The sequence below is a fragment of the Macrotis lagotis genome, chromosome 7 (genome assembly GCF_037893015.1).
Source record: "Macrotis lagotis isolate mMagLag1 chromosome 7, bilby.v1.9.chrom.fasta, whole genome shotgun sequence".
Taxonomy (NCBI): domain Eukaryota; kingdom Metazoa; phylum Chordata; class Mammalia; order Peramelemorphia; family Peramelidae; genus Macrotis; species Macrotis lagotis.
The window spans coordinates 93,006,549-93,023,429 of NC_133664.1; the positions used below are offsets into that span (position 1 = coordinate 93,006,549).

Genomic DNA, 16,881 nt, shown 5'->3' on the forward strand with positions numbered 1-16,881 from the left:
ACTGCCTCAACTACCTTTTTTTCATAAAATCTTTTAATATTAAGTTGATGTACTTGAAGAGTTAATTTGAAAGCATATCTGTTTTGCTAACATTGCTTGGCTGTTGTATTCAAAAGTTGGGTCTTTTCATGTACAACTCATCTTTTAGACTGTCAGTTTTGTTTTTAATATAAGTATCTTAAATTCATTATCTACAGATGTCTTCCTTTTTATTAGCAATTAGTGATACCAATTTGGTTGTGGGTTTTTACATAATTACAATTGCAGATAAAAATGGGAAGATAAGTGATGGCAGCAAGTTAGGTTATGTACTTTCTGGAAAGCATGGCAAACAAAACGGTGTCACTAACATTAAGGATATGTGTGACTGGAAAAGTAAGGGAACCAGTTCTATACAGTGAAGAATCATAGTAGGTGAAGGGCTCAAAAAATATTCCAGAAGAGGACCAGATGGTTTTGAATAAGTTGGGTAGAATTACGGGTTATTTTTTGAATAATACCTATAAAGAATGGACCACAAGGCATTAAAAAGTTTGTGTTTTACCTTGATGCAGAGTATGCTCAGGTCTTTTCTCAGGTACAATTAACATTGCAAATTTCAAATTTTTTTAAAAATTCTCAACAATCATATTAAGCTTTTTTTTTTTTTTTGGCAAGGTTTAAGTGACCTGCCTAAAGTCACACAGTTAGGTTATTATTAAGTGTTTGAGGCTAGATTTGAACTCAGGGCCTCCTGACTTCAGGGCCAGTGCTCTATCCACCACGCCATCCGGCTGCCCCTTACTTTAAGTTTCAAATAATGTAACAGGAATCTTAAACAATGTTATTTTATGATGTCCTTTTGCTCATTGTTATCTTTGAATAACTTCCAAATATTCACTTGTTTTTAGAATATTAGTAGTGTCGTGGCTGCATTTTCCGATCTTCTTCATGTCCGGATTCCTAACAGTTATGAGATCAGTAATGCTTCAGATATTCCTTCCCACATGGGCTTGATCAATGGCTCCCGCATAAACCCTGGCTTAGAATATAGGCAACAGTTCCTCCCACACGCTCCTCCACCAGGATCCATGAACCACGGAAGACTCGGAGCTGCATACAAACTTAAACCACCACATATGCCATTTCCTCCAACAAGCAATGGTGAGTGGGTTTATGACATTCCTCATTTGTAATACATAATCCATCAGTTGCAATTGTTCCATTTATTTTTTGAAATTTAACTAATACTTATATACTGTACCTGTCAGGAGGGGGGATGTATAATGATATTTATTATTCAGTCACTTTCTGCATCCATCATACTATGTAAGATGCTCTTTTCTATTTTCTAGAAGGATGTGACAAAACATCCTAGCCTGGTGCATTGAATAGAGAACCAGACCTGTAATTAGGAAGATTCATTTTCCTGTGTTCAGATCTGTCCTCTGCTGCTTACTAAAACTATATGACTGAGCAAATCGAAGCCCAGAAAACCCCCAAAGAGAACACAGAGAATAATAGTAAATGAAATGACTGAACAGCAAAATAGCAAAATAGTGTAGCTGGGGAGGAATCATTTAAATAGTCTAACACCTCTTCGTATGAGATTCTACTGTGGAAGGACTGTTTCACAGCCAATGAATCTTTTATTGTTTTAACATACAAACATTTTTGATAATTTCTGTCAATTTTTTTCATTTATGCTTTAGAAGTTCTCATGCTATGTGAATTAAAATAATTTTTGTTGAATAATTAATTCATGTCTATAATCAAAAATATTGCTTATTCTATGTCTGAATTTCCTTTATATCAATAAAATCTCAGGCCTCTGTTATTCTCTTAAAATATATTTCCTCATATAAAGCTTGTCATTGTGAATTCAGTGTATTTCCTTTAATGTTTATTTGCAGTTTTATAGTATAGCATTTCACTTGGAAGTACAGTCATGTTTACAGCCTCTTAAAAAATTTATTTTTCAGGTTTAACCAGTTATAAGGATCATAATCAAAATATTGCTGATAACTCTGCACTCCGACCACAGTGGTGTTGTCATTGTAAAGTGGTCATTCTTGGTAGTGGTGTTCGGAAATGTTTTAAAGGTCCAGGCTTTCTGAAACAGGTACTTAAAAAGCCGTATTTTTTTTTTAATTAATATAGATTCAAGATATTTCACACACATACACACACGATAGATAAATATATAGTGTGTGTGTGTGTGTATATATATAGTCATAGTTCAGTTTTAAGTATTATAGACTGGAGGGAACTATATGTATATATCTAAATCCATATATATGTATGTATATTCATTATAGGCTTAAAAATTTGCTTAAGACAAACTGAATAAAATTTTGTTAGACAATTCTTTTTGTATTGCTTAAAAAATTTCAGCAACTGAATTTTCTTTTTTTCAAAAATGATTTTTTCCCATTATTTACAAACAGTAAACCAAGAACCATTTTGAGGATTTGTAACTGTTAACTGTTTCAGTTTGAATGGTGCAGCAATCTCTTTTACGTTGTAAATAATGAATGAGATATAAGATATTAGTTTCAATTTTGAAAACTCCAGGGTTTTGGGCGGTGGGTATTGCAGGGGGAAGAAGGGGATTGAAAATGGTTTCAGTGGCAGGATTGTGAGACGTTTGGCTTCAGTTTAGCTGCCTCTTTGACTGGGGGAGATTGGAAAGTTCTGAGCTCCATTAACTGACATTGGTGGAGTTCAGCTTTAGCTCAATAGTTGTTTCTTGAGTGATTATAATGTTGAAATTCTCACACATCTTATTTGAATCTCTTTGATTCTCAGGATTCTCAAGAAAGTTCTGGGGAAAGGGACATTGTATTTTGTAGTAATAACTGTTTTGTTCTACATTCAACAACTATACAAGGAAAAAACTCAGAACACAAGGTAAAAATTTTAAACACTAAGATGTATTTAACACTGTTTCATTTTGTCTTATGGTTGATGAGCTTATTGTATAAAACTTTAACTGTTAAAGGGGAATTGTGATTTAACCTTTACCTAAGCTTGATAACATTGATCATTAATTTTATTCCATAACCATTTGTAATACATAATGGAAAATTGAAGGCAGAGGGCATTGTGACTGTTTGAAAATGTCTTGTTGGACACAAGACATCTCTGAAGGACTTACGATAAAGAATGCTGCCCATCCTCAGAGCTGATGGTGTCTGAATACAGATTTAAGCTTACTTTTACTCTATTTTTCTTAATTTTTTTTCTGGTGGGGGGGCAGGGTCCTATATTTCTTTGACAACATGATTATTATGGAAATGTTTTACTTGACTGCTTATTTTTAACCCATATCAAATTACTTGCTTTTTCAAAGGGAAGATAGGGAGAAGGGAGAGAATAAAAAACTCAAAAGTTTTTAAAATGAATGTTAAAGCTTGTTTTTACATAGAATGGGGGGGATAAAATAAAATTTAAAAAAAAGAAGAAAATGTTGTGGATAGAGTTCAAAAAAGAGGGAAATGTAAAATAATTTGTTTAGAGAGAAAAAGGTCTCTACTTTATTTGGTTTCCCATAATGTAGAAGCCTACTAACAGTACGTTTCAAAGATTATGTACTCTACAAGCATTGTTCAGTTTTGATAAACCATATCATTCCTAGTGTCTTATTCAGCAGAAAATTCAACAAACATTTTAAATGTATTGATAAAACACAGTTCCCAACAAAAATGAAAAGATACCCATACAAAGTATTTTCTCAAAAAAATTTGGTTTCAGTAGGTTTTTTACGTTTTACCTGCTATTCACAGATCACTGTTAGGTATCGAGGACAAGTCACTTTCATGATTTTATTTTTGGGGGGTGTGGGATCTTGCTTTGCAACTTAGTTTCTCATTGTTATATGCTTCTGCTCTTTAGCAGCAAAGGTACTGTGTAAATCCAAAGAATTATTTAAAGCACCTTTATAGGCATTATCTCCACGGATTATTGATTAGACTTAGTTTTATAATAAAATGTATCAGAATTAATATATAACCAAGGGAGGTTAGTGAGAAGAGAAGCAAAAGTATCATTGCTATGTGAAGAGATAAAGGAATTTTGAACTGAGATATCCACAAGATCTCTATCCTGATACCATCTGTTGTAGTTAAATCTTTGACATCTTAGATTGACACTACTGCTTTTAATCTTCTATTTGTTTCCTCTTTCCCCATAATTTCTAAAGCTTTATTTCCAGTTATTTAAAAAAAAATCACAGGTTCTCTGAATTTCTTCTTTTTTTAAAGCATGTTCAAATTTGAACAATCACTGTTCTTTCTAACATAATTTGTTTTTATTTTACAGGATTCACTCCCTTCCTTGCAACATTCACCAACAAAAGAGATGCCCCCTAAAGCATTCCATCAGTACAATACCAATATCTCCTCCTTAGATGTCCATTGTCTCCCACAACTTCAGGAAAAAGTCTCTTCCCCAGCATCCCCTCCCATTAATTTTCCTCCTGCCTTGGAAGCAGCCAAAGTAGAGGCAAAGCCAGATGAACTGAAAGTAACTGTTAAATTGAAACCTCGTCTTAGAGCCATCCATAGTGCTTTTGATGATTGTCGACCTCTAAGTAAGAAATGGAAAGGGATGAAATGGAAGAAATGGAGCATTCATATCGTAATTCCCAAGGGGACTTTTAAGCCACCTTGTGAAGATGAAATAGATGAGTTTCTGAAAAAACGGGGCACTTCCTTGAAACCTGACCCTGTGCCTAAAGACTTTAGGAAGTGTTGCTTTTGTCATGAAGAAGGTGATGGATTAACTGATGGACCAGCAAGGCTGCTTAACCTTGACTTAGATCTTTGGGTCCATTTGAACTGTGCTCTTTGGTCCACAGAAGTCTATGAGACACAAGCTGGTGCCTTAATAAATGTGGAACTGGCACTTCGGAGGGGCCTACAGATGAAATGTGTCTTCTGTCACAAAATGGGCGCCACTGGCGGCTGTCACAGGTTTAGATGCACCAACATTTATCACTTTACCTGTGCCATTAAAGCACAATGCATGTTTTTTAAGGATAAAACAATGCTTTGCCCCATGCACAAGCCAAAGGGAACTCATGAGCAAGAATTAAGTTATTTTGCAGTCTTTAGAAGGGTCTATGTCCAACGAGATGAGGTGCGTCAAATAGCTAGCATTGTGCAGCGTGGAGAACGAGACCACACTTTCCGAGTGGGAAGCCTCATCTTCCACACAATTGGTCAACTCTTACCACAGCAAATGCAAGCATTCCATTCTTCTAAAGCTCTCTTCCCTGTTGGCTACGAAGCCAGCCGACTCTACTGGAGCACACGCTATGCAAATAGACGTTGTCGATATTTATGTTCAATTGAGGAGAAGGATGGGCTTCCCATGTTTGTGATCAAGATTGTGGAGCAAGGCCATGAAGATCTTGTTCTAACCGATACCTCTCCTAAAGGTAATGTGCAGTTGTTAAGTGTATTTTTGTTACATTGAATCACTATCCTTTTCCATGTATTCTCTCTTCTTTCTAATCCCTCCTCCTTTACTTTGTTTCCTGTTCTAAAGTAACCTTTTTAAATTGTTAGGAACTGTTTTGAAATGCATCTTGATTGGATTATGATTCAGTTTCTGGAAGACAAACTGCAATCTTAGTGACTTCAAAAGATCCAATTCAAAGTACATTTTAAATAATAAAAGCTTTCAAAAATGAATCTAGTAGATTAATCTGGTTTGCCACATTATTCACCTTGAAACCTCTATCTCCGTTCATAGAACTACTGGGATTGGTATTTCTAAACCTACCCACAAATGGACTCTGTCGGGAGTTGGTAGTATCTGGGGACTAGATCTGAGGAATACTTTCAACATCTTCCTTATACAAATGGCATCTAGTGAAAATAAGCACTGGTGGAATTGGCATTCCACATTTGGTGGTTTGGGGCTAGATTGATCAGAAGGATTGACTAGAAATCAGGGTTAAATCACTCTTGTACCCTCTTGTGCAAAATACGATAGAAGTCATCAGAACCACCCTCCTCCTTCTACAAATGAGGAAACAGTACACAAAGATTGTCTGCCCATAGTTAATAGAGAGGTAAAGCCAGGACTAGAACCCAACTCTCTGGACTTGCAAGCCAGTGAATGCCCTTAAATTGTTATATAAAATAATACTGGTAACAACTCTTCCCCCCCATTTGAATGAACCCTGGTCTGAGATATGGTGGAATAGCAAAAACAAAGCCTTGTATCACAGGTTTAGGTACACCAGTGTTTATCATTTTACTTGTGCCATTAAAGCATAATGCGTGTTTTTTCAGGAGAAAGCCATGGGCTCTGTTGGGAGTTGGTAGTATCTGGGGACTGGATCTGAAGAATGCTTTCGGAGGGGCCTATGGATGAAATGCATATAATGCATATAAAATGGGTGCCTATCTATCAAGAAGAATCTTTACTGTATTTAATGTAAGAGTGATTTGTAGTGAGCACCTACTTAATACTTTAATAGAGAATAAGAATCGAATCAAATCAGAAAGTGACTGATAATTCCTTAGAAAGGAATTCTCTAACTTCCATTTGGATTTCATGAAAGATTTATAATAAAAGGAGCTATTAAGCTAGCCATAATTAAACAGTTAAACTTTGTTAGACATGTTCCCTGACCTCTAGTTTTTTACCTTATAATTTTTCAATGAGAAATTATAAGAGCATAGTAAGGCAATGCCAAATTAAATGTGTTTAGCTTTTATTAAATTTCTTTTGGCTTTGAAGGCCAGCTAGATGGCACAGTGGATTGAGCACTGGCCTTGGAATCAAGAGGATGGCAGTTGGAACCCAGTCTCTGACACTTAATAGCTGTGTGACCTTGGATAAGTTACTTAATTCTGATTGCCTCACATCTAGGGCCATCTCCAGTTGTCCTGATCCATATCTGGTCACTGGACCCAGATGACTCTGGAGGAGAAAGTGAGGCTAGTGACTTAGCCCAAATCTAATTCATGTGCTTGGTCATGGCATCACTTCCCTGATGTCATGGTCTTCTTTGAAAATGAAGGACAAACATTATTATCATTATTATTATTAGTAGTAGTAGTAGTAGTAGTAGTAGTAGTACTACTACTACTACTACTACTACTACTACTACTACTTTGAAACCACTGGAAGAGTTGAGTAGAAAATTTAGAGAAAAGTTTTTGTCTTTATCCTTAAATACCCACGTCTATAGACAAAATTGACTTTCTTCCTCCAACATTACATTGACCATCCACAAGCATACAATTGTACCCAACTCTGCCCATGGTCCTCGAACCCTGTAAGAAATTTCATGTAGTTATGTCAGTTTACCTTTGATATTGCCTGTCCCTACAAAATTTCTGCCAAATTAATAAAGCAAATTAATATTGGACAGAGAATATGTTTAAGTTCTATTCTTTTACATTGTCCATTATCACGAATCATTTATTATTGAACAACTTTAAAATTCAAAGTTATTAAGTTCATTTTAACTGCTTTTTTATCAGTGACTTCTTAGTTTGTTAACCAAAAGAAAATGAGATATTAAAAAAAAGATTTCTGTGAAATGCCCAAATAAAATATTGAAATAAAGTTAGTCAATGTAAATTAAACAGAAGACCATAGGACAATTGCATTATTTCATTGGAATTGAAGTTTGATTTATTTTACTGAATAAATTTCTGTATGGCTTGACATGAACTCTTCTCATTTTCATGTACTTATTAATGTAGTGGTTATAGTTACTGATTCTGTTCAGTATTGAAATTCTTTTTAGGAAATAGTTGATAATAAGTCTTTTGTCTATTCATTAGTATCTCTTTGTGTGTTCATTTTTGTGTGTGTGTCATCATTGCTGTCTGTCACTCTAATTCTTTCCTTTGTCATTTAGGTGTTTGGGATAAAATTCTGGAGCCTGTTGCATGTGTTCGAAAAGAATCTGAAATGCTTCAGCTCTTTCCTGGGTATTTAAAAGGAGAAGATCTATTTGGCTTAACAGTCTCTGCTGTGGCAAGAATTGCTGAATCGGTGAGTGGTTTAAGTTGCAAAATAGAAATTATCTTTTGTCTTAGAAAATTCCTTTGTACCTTAAATATTTGGACATTCATTTATTCATTCAACAAACATTATTTTTAAAATGTCACGAAGCAAGTCTTGTAAGGAAAATCAGAAATAATAAAAGTTTGCTTTTTATCCTCAAGACTCAATCTGTGTTGCCAACTTATTTTTTTCTGTAAATAGTATTCTTTTTGGCCATGGATTGTTCATTGAAATTGAATTATTTCCTGTACAATTGTGGAATACCTGTAGCTGAGGCTTGAAGGCAGACTTTTCAAGGGCAGTAATGGTTGATGTTTGAACCCAATTGGGAAAATTACAAGAAAAGTCCCTACAGGCTATTTACTAGAACTGTGTAATTTCCCTCTTGGGTGAGCCAACACTGCATGAATGAATCTATTTATTTAAAAAATCATGTTTATATGAGTATATATATTAAGAGAGACAGAGTCTGAGAAATCCACTTAGAAATAAGTTACATTTACCTAAAATAGTCTGAATACTAATCTCACATCTCTGGCTTTATAGGTTGTGATATTTAAACTGGAAATTAAAGTGATTTGCAGAGATAGCTAAAAATGATCAACCTTGTAAAACAGTGGGCTTATGAGACTTAAAATTCAAAGTTACCTAGAGCTCTTCATATTGACACATGTATCAGAAGTTGAAATTACTTTCCAAGTCTCTGGGTGATATAATGTTTTAAAGAGGTGCAGGCTCTAAAAATCCTATTGGTATCTATACGTACAGTCTTGTGAAAAGCCCTATCTTTTTCTTTTTGAGAGGAAAGTTGACAGATTCACTAAATGATCTCTTTAAAGATCAGTTTGCATTTTCATAATAATGCTTGGTGCTATGCACTCTGTTTTATTTGTGAAATAAGTGGGTTGGGCTAGAAGATTCCCTACTTCACCTCTGTGATTCATGGTGTAGCATGCAATTTTTTAAAAATAGTTTAGAAACAAAAAAAGTTCACTTTTATTATTGAAAATGTTCACAAGAAATAATGACACTGATGTGGAAAGACATTTTATAGGAGATTCCAGATCTCTTTTTTTTGCCATGTTTGTACTTTTTATTGTACGGGATTAAATCTCTTCCTTCCTTATTCATCAACAAAAGAGATGCCCCCTCATAGTCTTGATAATGAGATATTGTGTAGGATATTTCTCGAGTGTGTTAACTTTTTTATGTTTCATTCTCCCTTTCAGCTTCCTGGGGTTGAAGCATGTGAAAACTATACCTTCAGATATGGCCGAAATCCTCTCATGGAACTTCCTCTTGCCATTAACCCCACGGGCTGTGCCCGTTCTGAACCTAAAATGAGTACCCATGTCAAGAGGTTTGTGTTAAGGTATTTTGTTTTAACTTCACATAGTACAGCCCAGGGTTTCTAGGTTCTGTAGTGGTTTTCTTGTGCTTTATTTGTCTGCTGCTCACAAACCCTGTTGTCTGGCTGTGTATGTGCATGCCCAAAGAAAACGAGCTCTGCTGTGTTGTATTTGCTAATCAGCTTTCCATGTATGTATGTATGTCTTATGAGGAAGAACGGATAAACGATGTGACTTTGTCCTTTTTTCAGAGATGTCTTCAGTTTTCTTTGTATTTTTCTGTTTATATGCCAATGCCAACAGGCCTCACACCTTGAATAGCACCAGCACCTCAAAATCCTTTCAGAGCACAGTCACTGGAGAATTGAATGCCCCTTATAGTAAACAGTTTGTCCATTCTAAATCCTCTCAATACCGCAAAATGAAGACTGAATGGAAATCCAATGTGTATTTAGCACGGTCTAGGATTCAGGTGAGTGGGAACTTACTCTGTAGATATGTTTTGTGCTCTGCATAGAGGTTTGATGAAATTTATGTGATATGTGTGGTAGTAATTTCACATGGCTATTAGGATAATTTTTTGTATTTATTTTCTTGATTTAATTTCTGTGCCAAAAAATTTGTTATACATCATGACAGTGTGATAATTTACTGTAGATTCAGGTTGCGAGTTATTTTATCCCAGGTAACAAGCTAATGTTTAAATCAGGATAATTTCCAACACCTTGAGGGAATTTATCAAAATATGGACATTGAATAAAAGTGAGCTAGAGAATGATGGGAGACAGGATGCAATTTAAGTTTCAGCGAGTTATGAGGTTGTGAACAAAGATCAGTTTCTTCATTATTTCCAAAGAATAAGGAAACCTGAAAACAAGAGAAAGTGAACCTAATATCTCACTTATCTTGATTGTTAGAAATCTGTTTTAATTTTACAGTCCTTGAAGATGTTATTTTAGATAATTGCACCAAGTACACTTAAGTAAAGTGGATTAAGAACATAAGAGAGAGAAAACTTCACTCCCTAGTCATCCAAACAGTCAGAGCCCATGGAACTGAGTCATAATTGGAAACTTCCATTTCCACCCTGAATTATTCATCCTCCCATGTTTACCTTCTGAATAAACTTGCAGCTAATTCTGAAGAAAATAATCATTGAAGGGAGAAAAGAGGATATGGCGATGATTTTTTTAAAAAATTTCTGTGTCAAGCCCTTATCTCCTCCAGGGACACTGGAAAAAAACAGAAATCTTTTTCAAAGACTCTAGAAATTAGTCACACAGACATTCTGTGGATTTTTTTTTTTTAGGTTTTTGTAAGGCAAATGGGGTTAAGTGGCTTGCGCAAGGCTACACAGCTAGGTAATTATTAAGTGTCTGAGACCAGATTTGAACCCAGGTAGTCCTGACTCCAGGGCCGGTGCTTTATCTACTGCACCACCTAGCCACCCCAGTACATGTGCTTTTAAAGCTACCTAAAATAAGACATCTGTTTAAAATAGTTACTACCACTTTGCCGGTTTTGCACAAGAGAATGCAGTCTATTTTCTTACAGACCTACAAGCTTGTTTCACTGAAAACCCAAGAATAGTTTAATGAATACTTTTCACTAAATAGAATTTAATCTTCCTTTTTCTTGCTATTGGTTCTCTAGGCCAGCAGCTTCACTGAGACTACAGATTTTCTAAAAAAGGATAGGAATAAATTATTCCGTTTTTTGAACCTGCCCTGAAATCTTTGCTTCAGTGTCTTCCTTTCCACCCACAATAGTAACTGAAATATTGTTTCCCCCATTACTCATTCTACTCTTTCCTGATATTTTACTACAGTACTACTTGGCAACAAGATATCATGGTAACTATTCATTAAAGGCTGAAGTGAAGTCATTGTCTATACATTTTCCATAAGGTCTGGTCTGATCATGGCACTCCCACTACTTTGTAAACTCCAAGCATTTTCTATTGCTTTAGAATCTATGACAAATTCTTCTTTCATACTTTACCACCTGGTTCACACCTATTTATTTCTACAGCCCTTTTTGAATTTTATTCCCACTTTGTCACCCTTCCCTTTTTATTTCATACGCAGCACTCCACCATTGCCTGTCCTCATGCCACCTCCTCTTAGAATGCTCTGCTCTTTTATCATAGACTCCCCTCTGTAAGATAAAGCACCATCTTCTACACGAAACGTTTCTTGATCCCTTCAACTTGTAGAGCCCTCCATTCTCCATTCTTTGCGTATCTATATTCTTCTGGTCTTTCCTTATATGTAACCACTCACAAGCAAAGATTTTGCATTCATGATGCCAGACCCATAATAGGTGCTTAATAAAAATTTCATTGATTAAAACCTCAGTTCAGGTTTATTTGGTTGTTAAAAACATTGTAGGTCTAATATTAATAGCAATGAAAATGAAAAGCTCCAGAAATTTTCAGTGACTAGATACATCTTTAAGCAACCTTGTTGAAGACTTAAAATACCTGGTTGGTTGATTGAATATTTTTTGTTTTATTGACCAGAATTCTACAGCTGTTTTATGTACACACACACACAATGAAAGAGGATTCATTATGAAAGGAAAGGGGAAAAAAACAAGTTAATGATGCTGGAATGTAGAAAGATCATGTACAGATTGTGGAGATTTTAGAATTATATGGTAAAAGTCTTTGAATAGTCCAGGCAGAGTAATGAGTTCATAAATTTCAAACTATAACATTCAATAAAAAAAAAATTGAGTCTAGTTGATTTTCTTACATATGGTTGGGTGCTCATTTTGTTTTGTTTTTCTGGTTTGGTTTTTATTTTGTTCTTTGGGGGGGTTGGCAAGGCAGTGGGGTTAAATGACTTGCCCAAGGCCACACAACTAGGTAATTATTAAGAGTCTGAGGCCGGATTTAAATTCATGTCCTCCTGACTCCAGGGCTGGTGCTCTATCCATTGCGCCATCCAGCTACCCTGTGTTGTGTTTTTTTTTTTTAACAACATAGAACTGGTGTTCTTGAGGCAATTCTGAATTTCATCTCCTTTTACAGGGACTAGGCTTATATGCTGCTAGAGACATTGAAAAGCACACCATGGTCATTGAATACATTGGAACCATCATCCGAAATGAAGTAGCAAACAGAAAAGAGAAGCTTTATGAGTCTCAGGTAGGTATTCCCTGTATATATCTGCAAATCTTAGTGTATCCAAACTGATATCAAGCTTCAGCACAGGGCTGCTGAAAAATAGGACTAAATCTGGTTGTCTTGTTCAAACAACGGGGGGGGGGGGGGGGGTGCTCTTTTTCCATCCTCCCCTTTTTGTATTTAGTCACATAATTGTTAACATGTATCTCAGAGTTAGCATTTGTAAATATGGAAGTGATCAGCCAGTGAGATGTAACCTTTATCCTAAACTGTTTCCTGACAAAATCATTAGCACATTGAAGTATAAATACAGTAAACAATGTCCTGTTGTAATTTAGTGATTGCTGATGGTTTCTTTTTGGGGAAATTACATCAGATATTCATTTCTTTCCTTTTTTTTTTAAGAATCGGGGTGTGTACATGTTTCGCATTGATAATGATCATGTCATTGATGCCACATTGACAGGAGGGCCTGCGAGGTAGGTAACCAAAGAGAAGTTGAAGAGAAATTTGAGTAGGAGCATGCTGTCGAGTAGTGTTTTTCTAGTTAATAATAATAAGGACATTTTTATCTAAAAAAATAAATCTTGTAAGTTTATTTAAATTGCATTTGCAACCTTTCAAGATAAGGATTGATGGAAGGGTAGTAGATAAAATTACCTTGATAGAAGGATAATTAGTGTTTTACCTTTTAGATCTTTCCAGACTGACTTTATAAAATGATGACTTTGCAGGTATATCAACCATTCATGTGCACCTAATTGTGTGGCTGAGGTGGTGACATTTGAAAGAGGACATAAAATCATCATTAGTTCTAATCGGAGAATCCAGAAAGGGGAAGAAGTAAGTAATTGGGGGGGGGGGGGATTTTCTTAAAGACAATTATTGTGTAAAAGGCCCTGACAAAATTTGCCTGAGGAAATTGAATTTGCCCCACCCCCAAATTTGTTAGTAAATGAAAGATTAGCCCTATATTTTTCAAATATGGGTCAGATTACCCCAAGATGATAACAGAGTTTTTGATGAAATTAGATAATAGAGAGAGCTCCGAAGAGCTGATAATTCTGAAAATGAAATCATTCAGAAGTGGGCAGTCCTTTTTTACACTCTCCTTTAATGTGACTGTAATTCTAAGGGGAGCAGAGCTTCCTATAACTTTGTAGTAATGGTTCTTTCTGCTTGAAAGCTTTAGTTCTGGGAAAACTATGTTCCTATATTGAGTTAAAATGTGCTTCCTTGTAACTTCTTCCATCTGGTCCAAATTCCCAACAAACAATTCTGATCCCTCTTCTATACTGTACCCCATCAAAGAGCCCTACTGAATCTGCCTAAGTTTTCAACTTCAGGATAAAAAATCCATTGTCATGTACTCCATCAGCTCTTCTTGTTTGGATTGTAGATGTCTCATCATTCAGCCTATGTTCGTTTGCCTTCCAAGTTCTGTCAAATCCCCCCTAAATATATTGAGCATCATGTTAAAGATGCAGTCTGTCTGATGAGTACAGTAGACTATTATTACCTTTCATGTCCTGTGCAACACTATACTTCAGTTAATACAAGTAATGATGTTTACATAGTATAGTTTCTAGGTCTGTCATCCTCACAGTAAGTTTGTAAAGGTGTTAGGGATTTTACAAATGAGAAAATTTGAGGCTTACGTTAACTGACTTGCCTCAGCAGATACAAGACGTATTACTATTCTTTCCATCTAGAATTCAGTTCGGTCCTTATCCATCACATCTTGCTTCCATGGCAAGTTTACTATTGCCTTTTCCCTTTTCTATCGTTCAGCCTTTATAATTCTTTTGATCATTAAGTTTGTTCTCAAATTTTAGTTGTTTTTCCACTCAATGTGCTGTCAAAACAAGTTTCCCCATTGTGTACTTGGGTACCATGTAATTTTGATTTTATGAATTTCAGACCATTGACTCATCTAGTCTGCTGTTATTTTATGTCTTTGTCAGCTGTTCACTAGTAATTTTTTTCCTAGTTACTTGTTATCCATAGATGCAAAAGACATGTTCCAATGTCTTCGTTTAATAAAAATGTTGAACGGACAGGGCCAGAACCTGACTGAAGGTATCCCATCAATCATTCTTTGAGTATGCTATTCCCCCCAAGTCTCTGGGGTCCTGGGATCTTTGTATATATATCTTTCTTGATCATCTTATCAGTCACAGGATGAATTGTCATTCTCTGTCTATGACTATATAATCAGCCCTAATGTCTTTCTTAAACTCCAGTCATCTCTCCTTAGATGTCCCCCCCCCCCACTCCCTTGCAATCTTCCATTCAAACTACCCCTCCTCCAAATCATCTGTACTTAAAAAGAATAGTGTGGGTGGAGATAGTACATGAACTGAACCTTGGAGGAAGACAAGGATTCTCAATGGCAATGTGTTAGGCCTAAGGGACAATCTGGGTTAATGCAGTGAGGCAATAATTTTCTCATTTGATTGTTCATAGAAATCATTAAGAGAAATAATATAAAAAGGAACTTGGAAAAGACACGTGGTACCCAGAAGGCCTTAAAAGGAGTTTCTTGGGGCAGCTAGGTGGCGCAGTGGATAAAGCACCGGCCCTGGAGTCAGGAGTGCCTGGGTTCAAATCCGGTCTCAGACACTTAATAATTACCTAGCTGTGTGGCCTTGGGCAAGCCACTTAACCCTGTTTGCCTTGCAAAAACCTAAAAAAATAAAAAATAAAAGGAGTTTCTAGGTTATCCTTTACACATTGTGAATCCACTTAAGTTTTTTGAGCAGAGAAGTACATATTATTAGACTTGTGCCTTAGGAAGATTATTGGAAGACTAAGAATAAAGTATATGGGTGGTTCTAGGATGAGCGGAGAGAGGAGGATCCATGTGAGTGATGTTACATAGGTAGAAATAGCATGAATTCCTGTGAGATGAGGGAAAGGGTAGGATTAAAGATAACAGTGAGCATCATAATGTCTTCATGAGAGAAAGGAACGAGAGAGTGGAAATACTGGAGGAAGGGAGGGCAGGAAGAATATTGAATTATTTTTTTAGACACGTTGAGTTTCAATTATCCAGAAGTTTATCCAAGCAGATATTCGACAGTGCCCTGCTGGAGTTCAATAAATGAGAGAATATATAGATTTTGTAGAAAGAAATGTTTGTTATGTGTTTTAACATTATATAATGCATAATACATGCTTGTACATGCACAAACATGTGTACATGTGTGTTTTTGCCATCACATATAACGTGCTTTTTATATATAATCATCTAGTATATGTATATTTGCAGAGGCACAATGTTGGAGCCTGTAGGAGCAGAAATCTTAAAGAGAACAATTGTAGAAAGAAGTGGAGGTCTGTGACAGCTTAGGGAAAACACCCAGGAGAAAGGGCAGAAGGTGTATATTGCTCTAAAAAAAAGTATACTGAGCAGCAGACAAAGAAGCAGGGGAGTGATGAGGAAGCACTGAAATCAAGCCAAGGAGAGAATATTCAAGAGAGAAGATGGGAGTTCAGAAACAAAATTCCCCAAAACTAAAAGTGGAATGCATTAAGAATAGTGAAAGGGCCAAGAGGAGATGGCAGCAATAGAAGACAAACAGCTTAAGACACGAGATCTAGTGAAGGTATTCTTTTCTTTTTCTAAGAGATAGATCTGAATATATTTAGAGACCTCAGAGAAATAGGAAGAGAGAACGTTAAAAAGAGAAGGATTACTGGGGCTAACCCGTGGAGATTAAAAGGGGATACAAGAGAAAGGCCAGTTCTTCAGAGGAAAGAAGGATGGAGAGTATCAGTGAAGATGTTTTTTAATGGTTTTGAGAGATACAGAGAAGGGGAAAGAAAACACTGGACCCTTCTCTTCCACTTAAAAAAAAAGGAGGAAAAGGGGTGGCTAGGTGGCGTAGTGGATAAAGCACCGGCCTTGGAGTCAGGAGTACCTGGGTTCAAATCTGGTCTCAGACACTTAATAATTACCTAGCTGTGTGGCCTTGGGCAAGCCACTTAAACCCATTTGCCTTGCAAAAAAAAAAGGAAAGAATATCTGAAGGGGATGTGTATAGAGGGGGTTTGAGGAAAGCAGGAAAGGCATCAATAGCCTTTGAAGGGAGTCAGAATGATGTGACTTCTTCTAGCATTATTTAAGAACTCGAGTATGAACCAAGATAACATATGGTAGGGATGATTCAGGTGTGAAAATCACCTTTTGTCTGGACTCTTGGCAGCTTCTACTTGCCACCCCTGTTTCTGGACCCTACTCTAATACTAGTGCTTCCACACAGTAGCCAAAGCCATCTTGATCTGGTCTATGTCACTTCCCTGCTCAAGAATCTTCAAGGTCCCCCTTTCGATTCAAGGATAAAATATAAGCTCCTAAAGGGTTTTATCATCTGGCTCCTCCCTACC

At 36.2% G+C, this 16,881-nt stretch overlaps 1 protein-coding gene across 8 annotated transcripts in view; it reads left to right on the plus strand.

Moving 5' to 3' along the window:
• Positions 1-16,881, plus strand: part of KMT2C (lysine methyltransferase 2C) — a 291,259-nt gene that overhangs the window by 271,242 nt on the left and 3,136 nt on the right. For 7 of the 8 annotated variants that reach the window (XM_074193304.1, XM_074193306.1, XM_074193298.1 and 4 more), the window contains 10 exons: positions 891-1,143; positions 1,962-2,101; positions 2,788-2,889; positions 4,300-5,419; positions 7,865-8,001; positions 9,243-9,385; positions 9,666-9,834; positions 12,397-12,513; positions 12,898-12,971; positions 13,227-13,335. In XM_074193304.1, coding sequence (XP_074049405.1) covers positions 891-1,143; positions 1,962-2,101; positions 2,788-2,889; positions 4,300-5,419; positions 7,865-8,001; positions 9,243-9,385; positions 9,666-9,834; positions 12,397-12,513; positions 12,898-12,971; positions 13,227-13,335 — 2,364 coding nt within the window. The remainder of the gene's footprint in view (positions 1-890; positions 1,144-1,961; positions 2,102-2,787; positions 2,890-4,299; positions 5,420-7,864; positions 8,002-9,242; positions 9,386-9,665; positions 9,835-12,396; positions 12,514-12,897; positions 12,972-13,226; positions 13,336-16,881) is intronic. The other variant, XM_074193302.1, reaches the window with a different exon arrangement.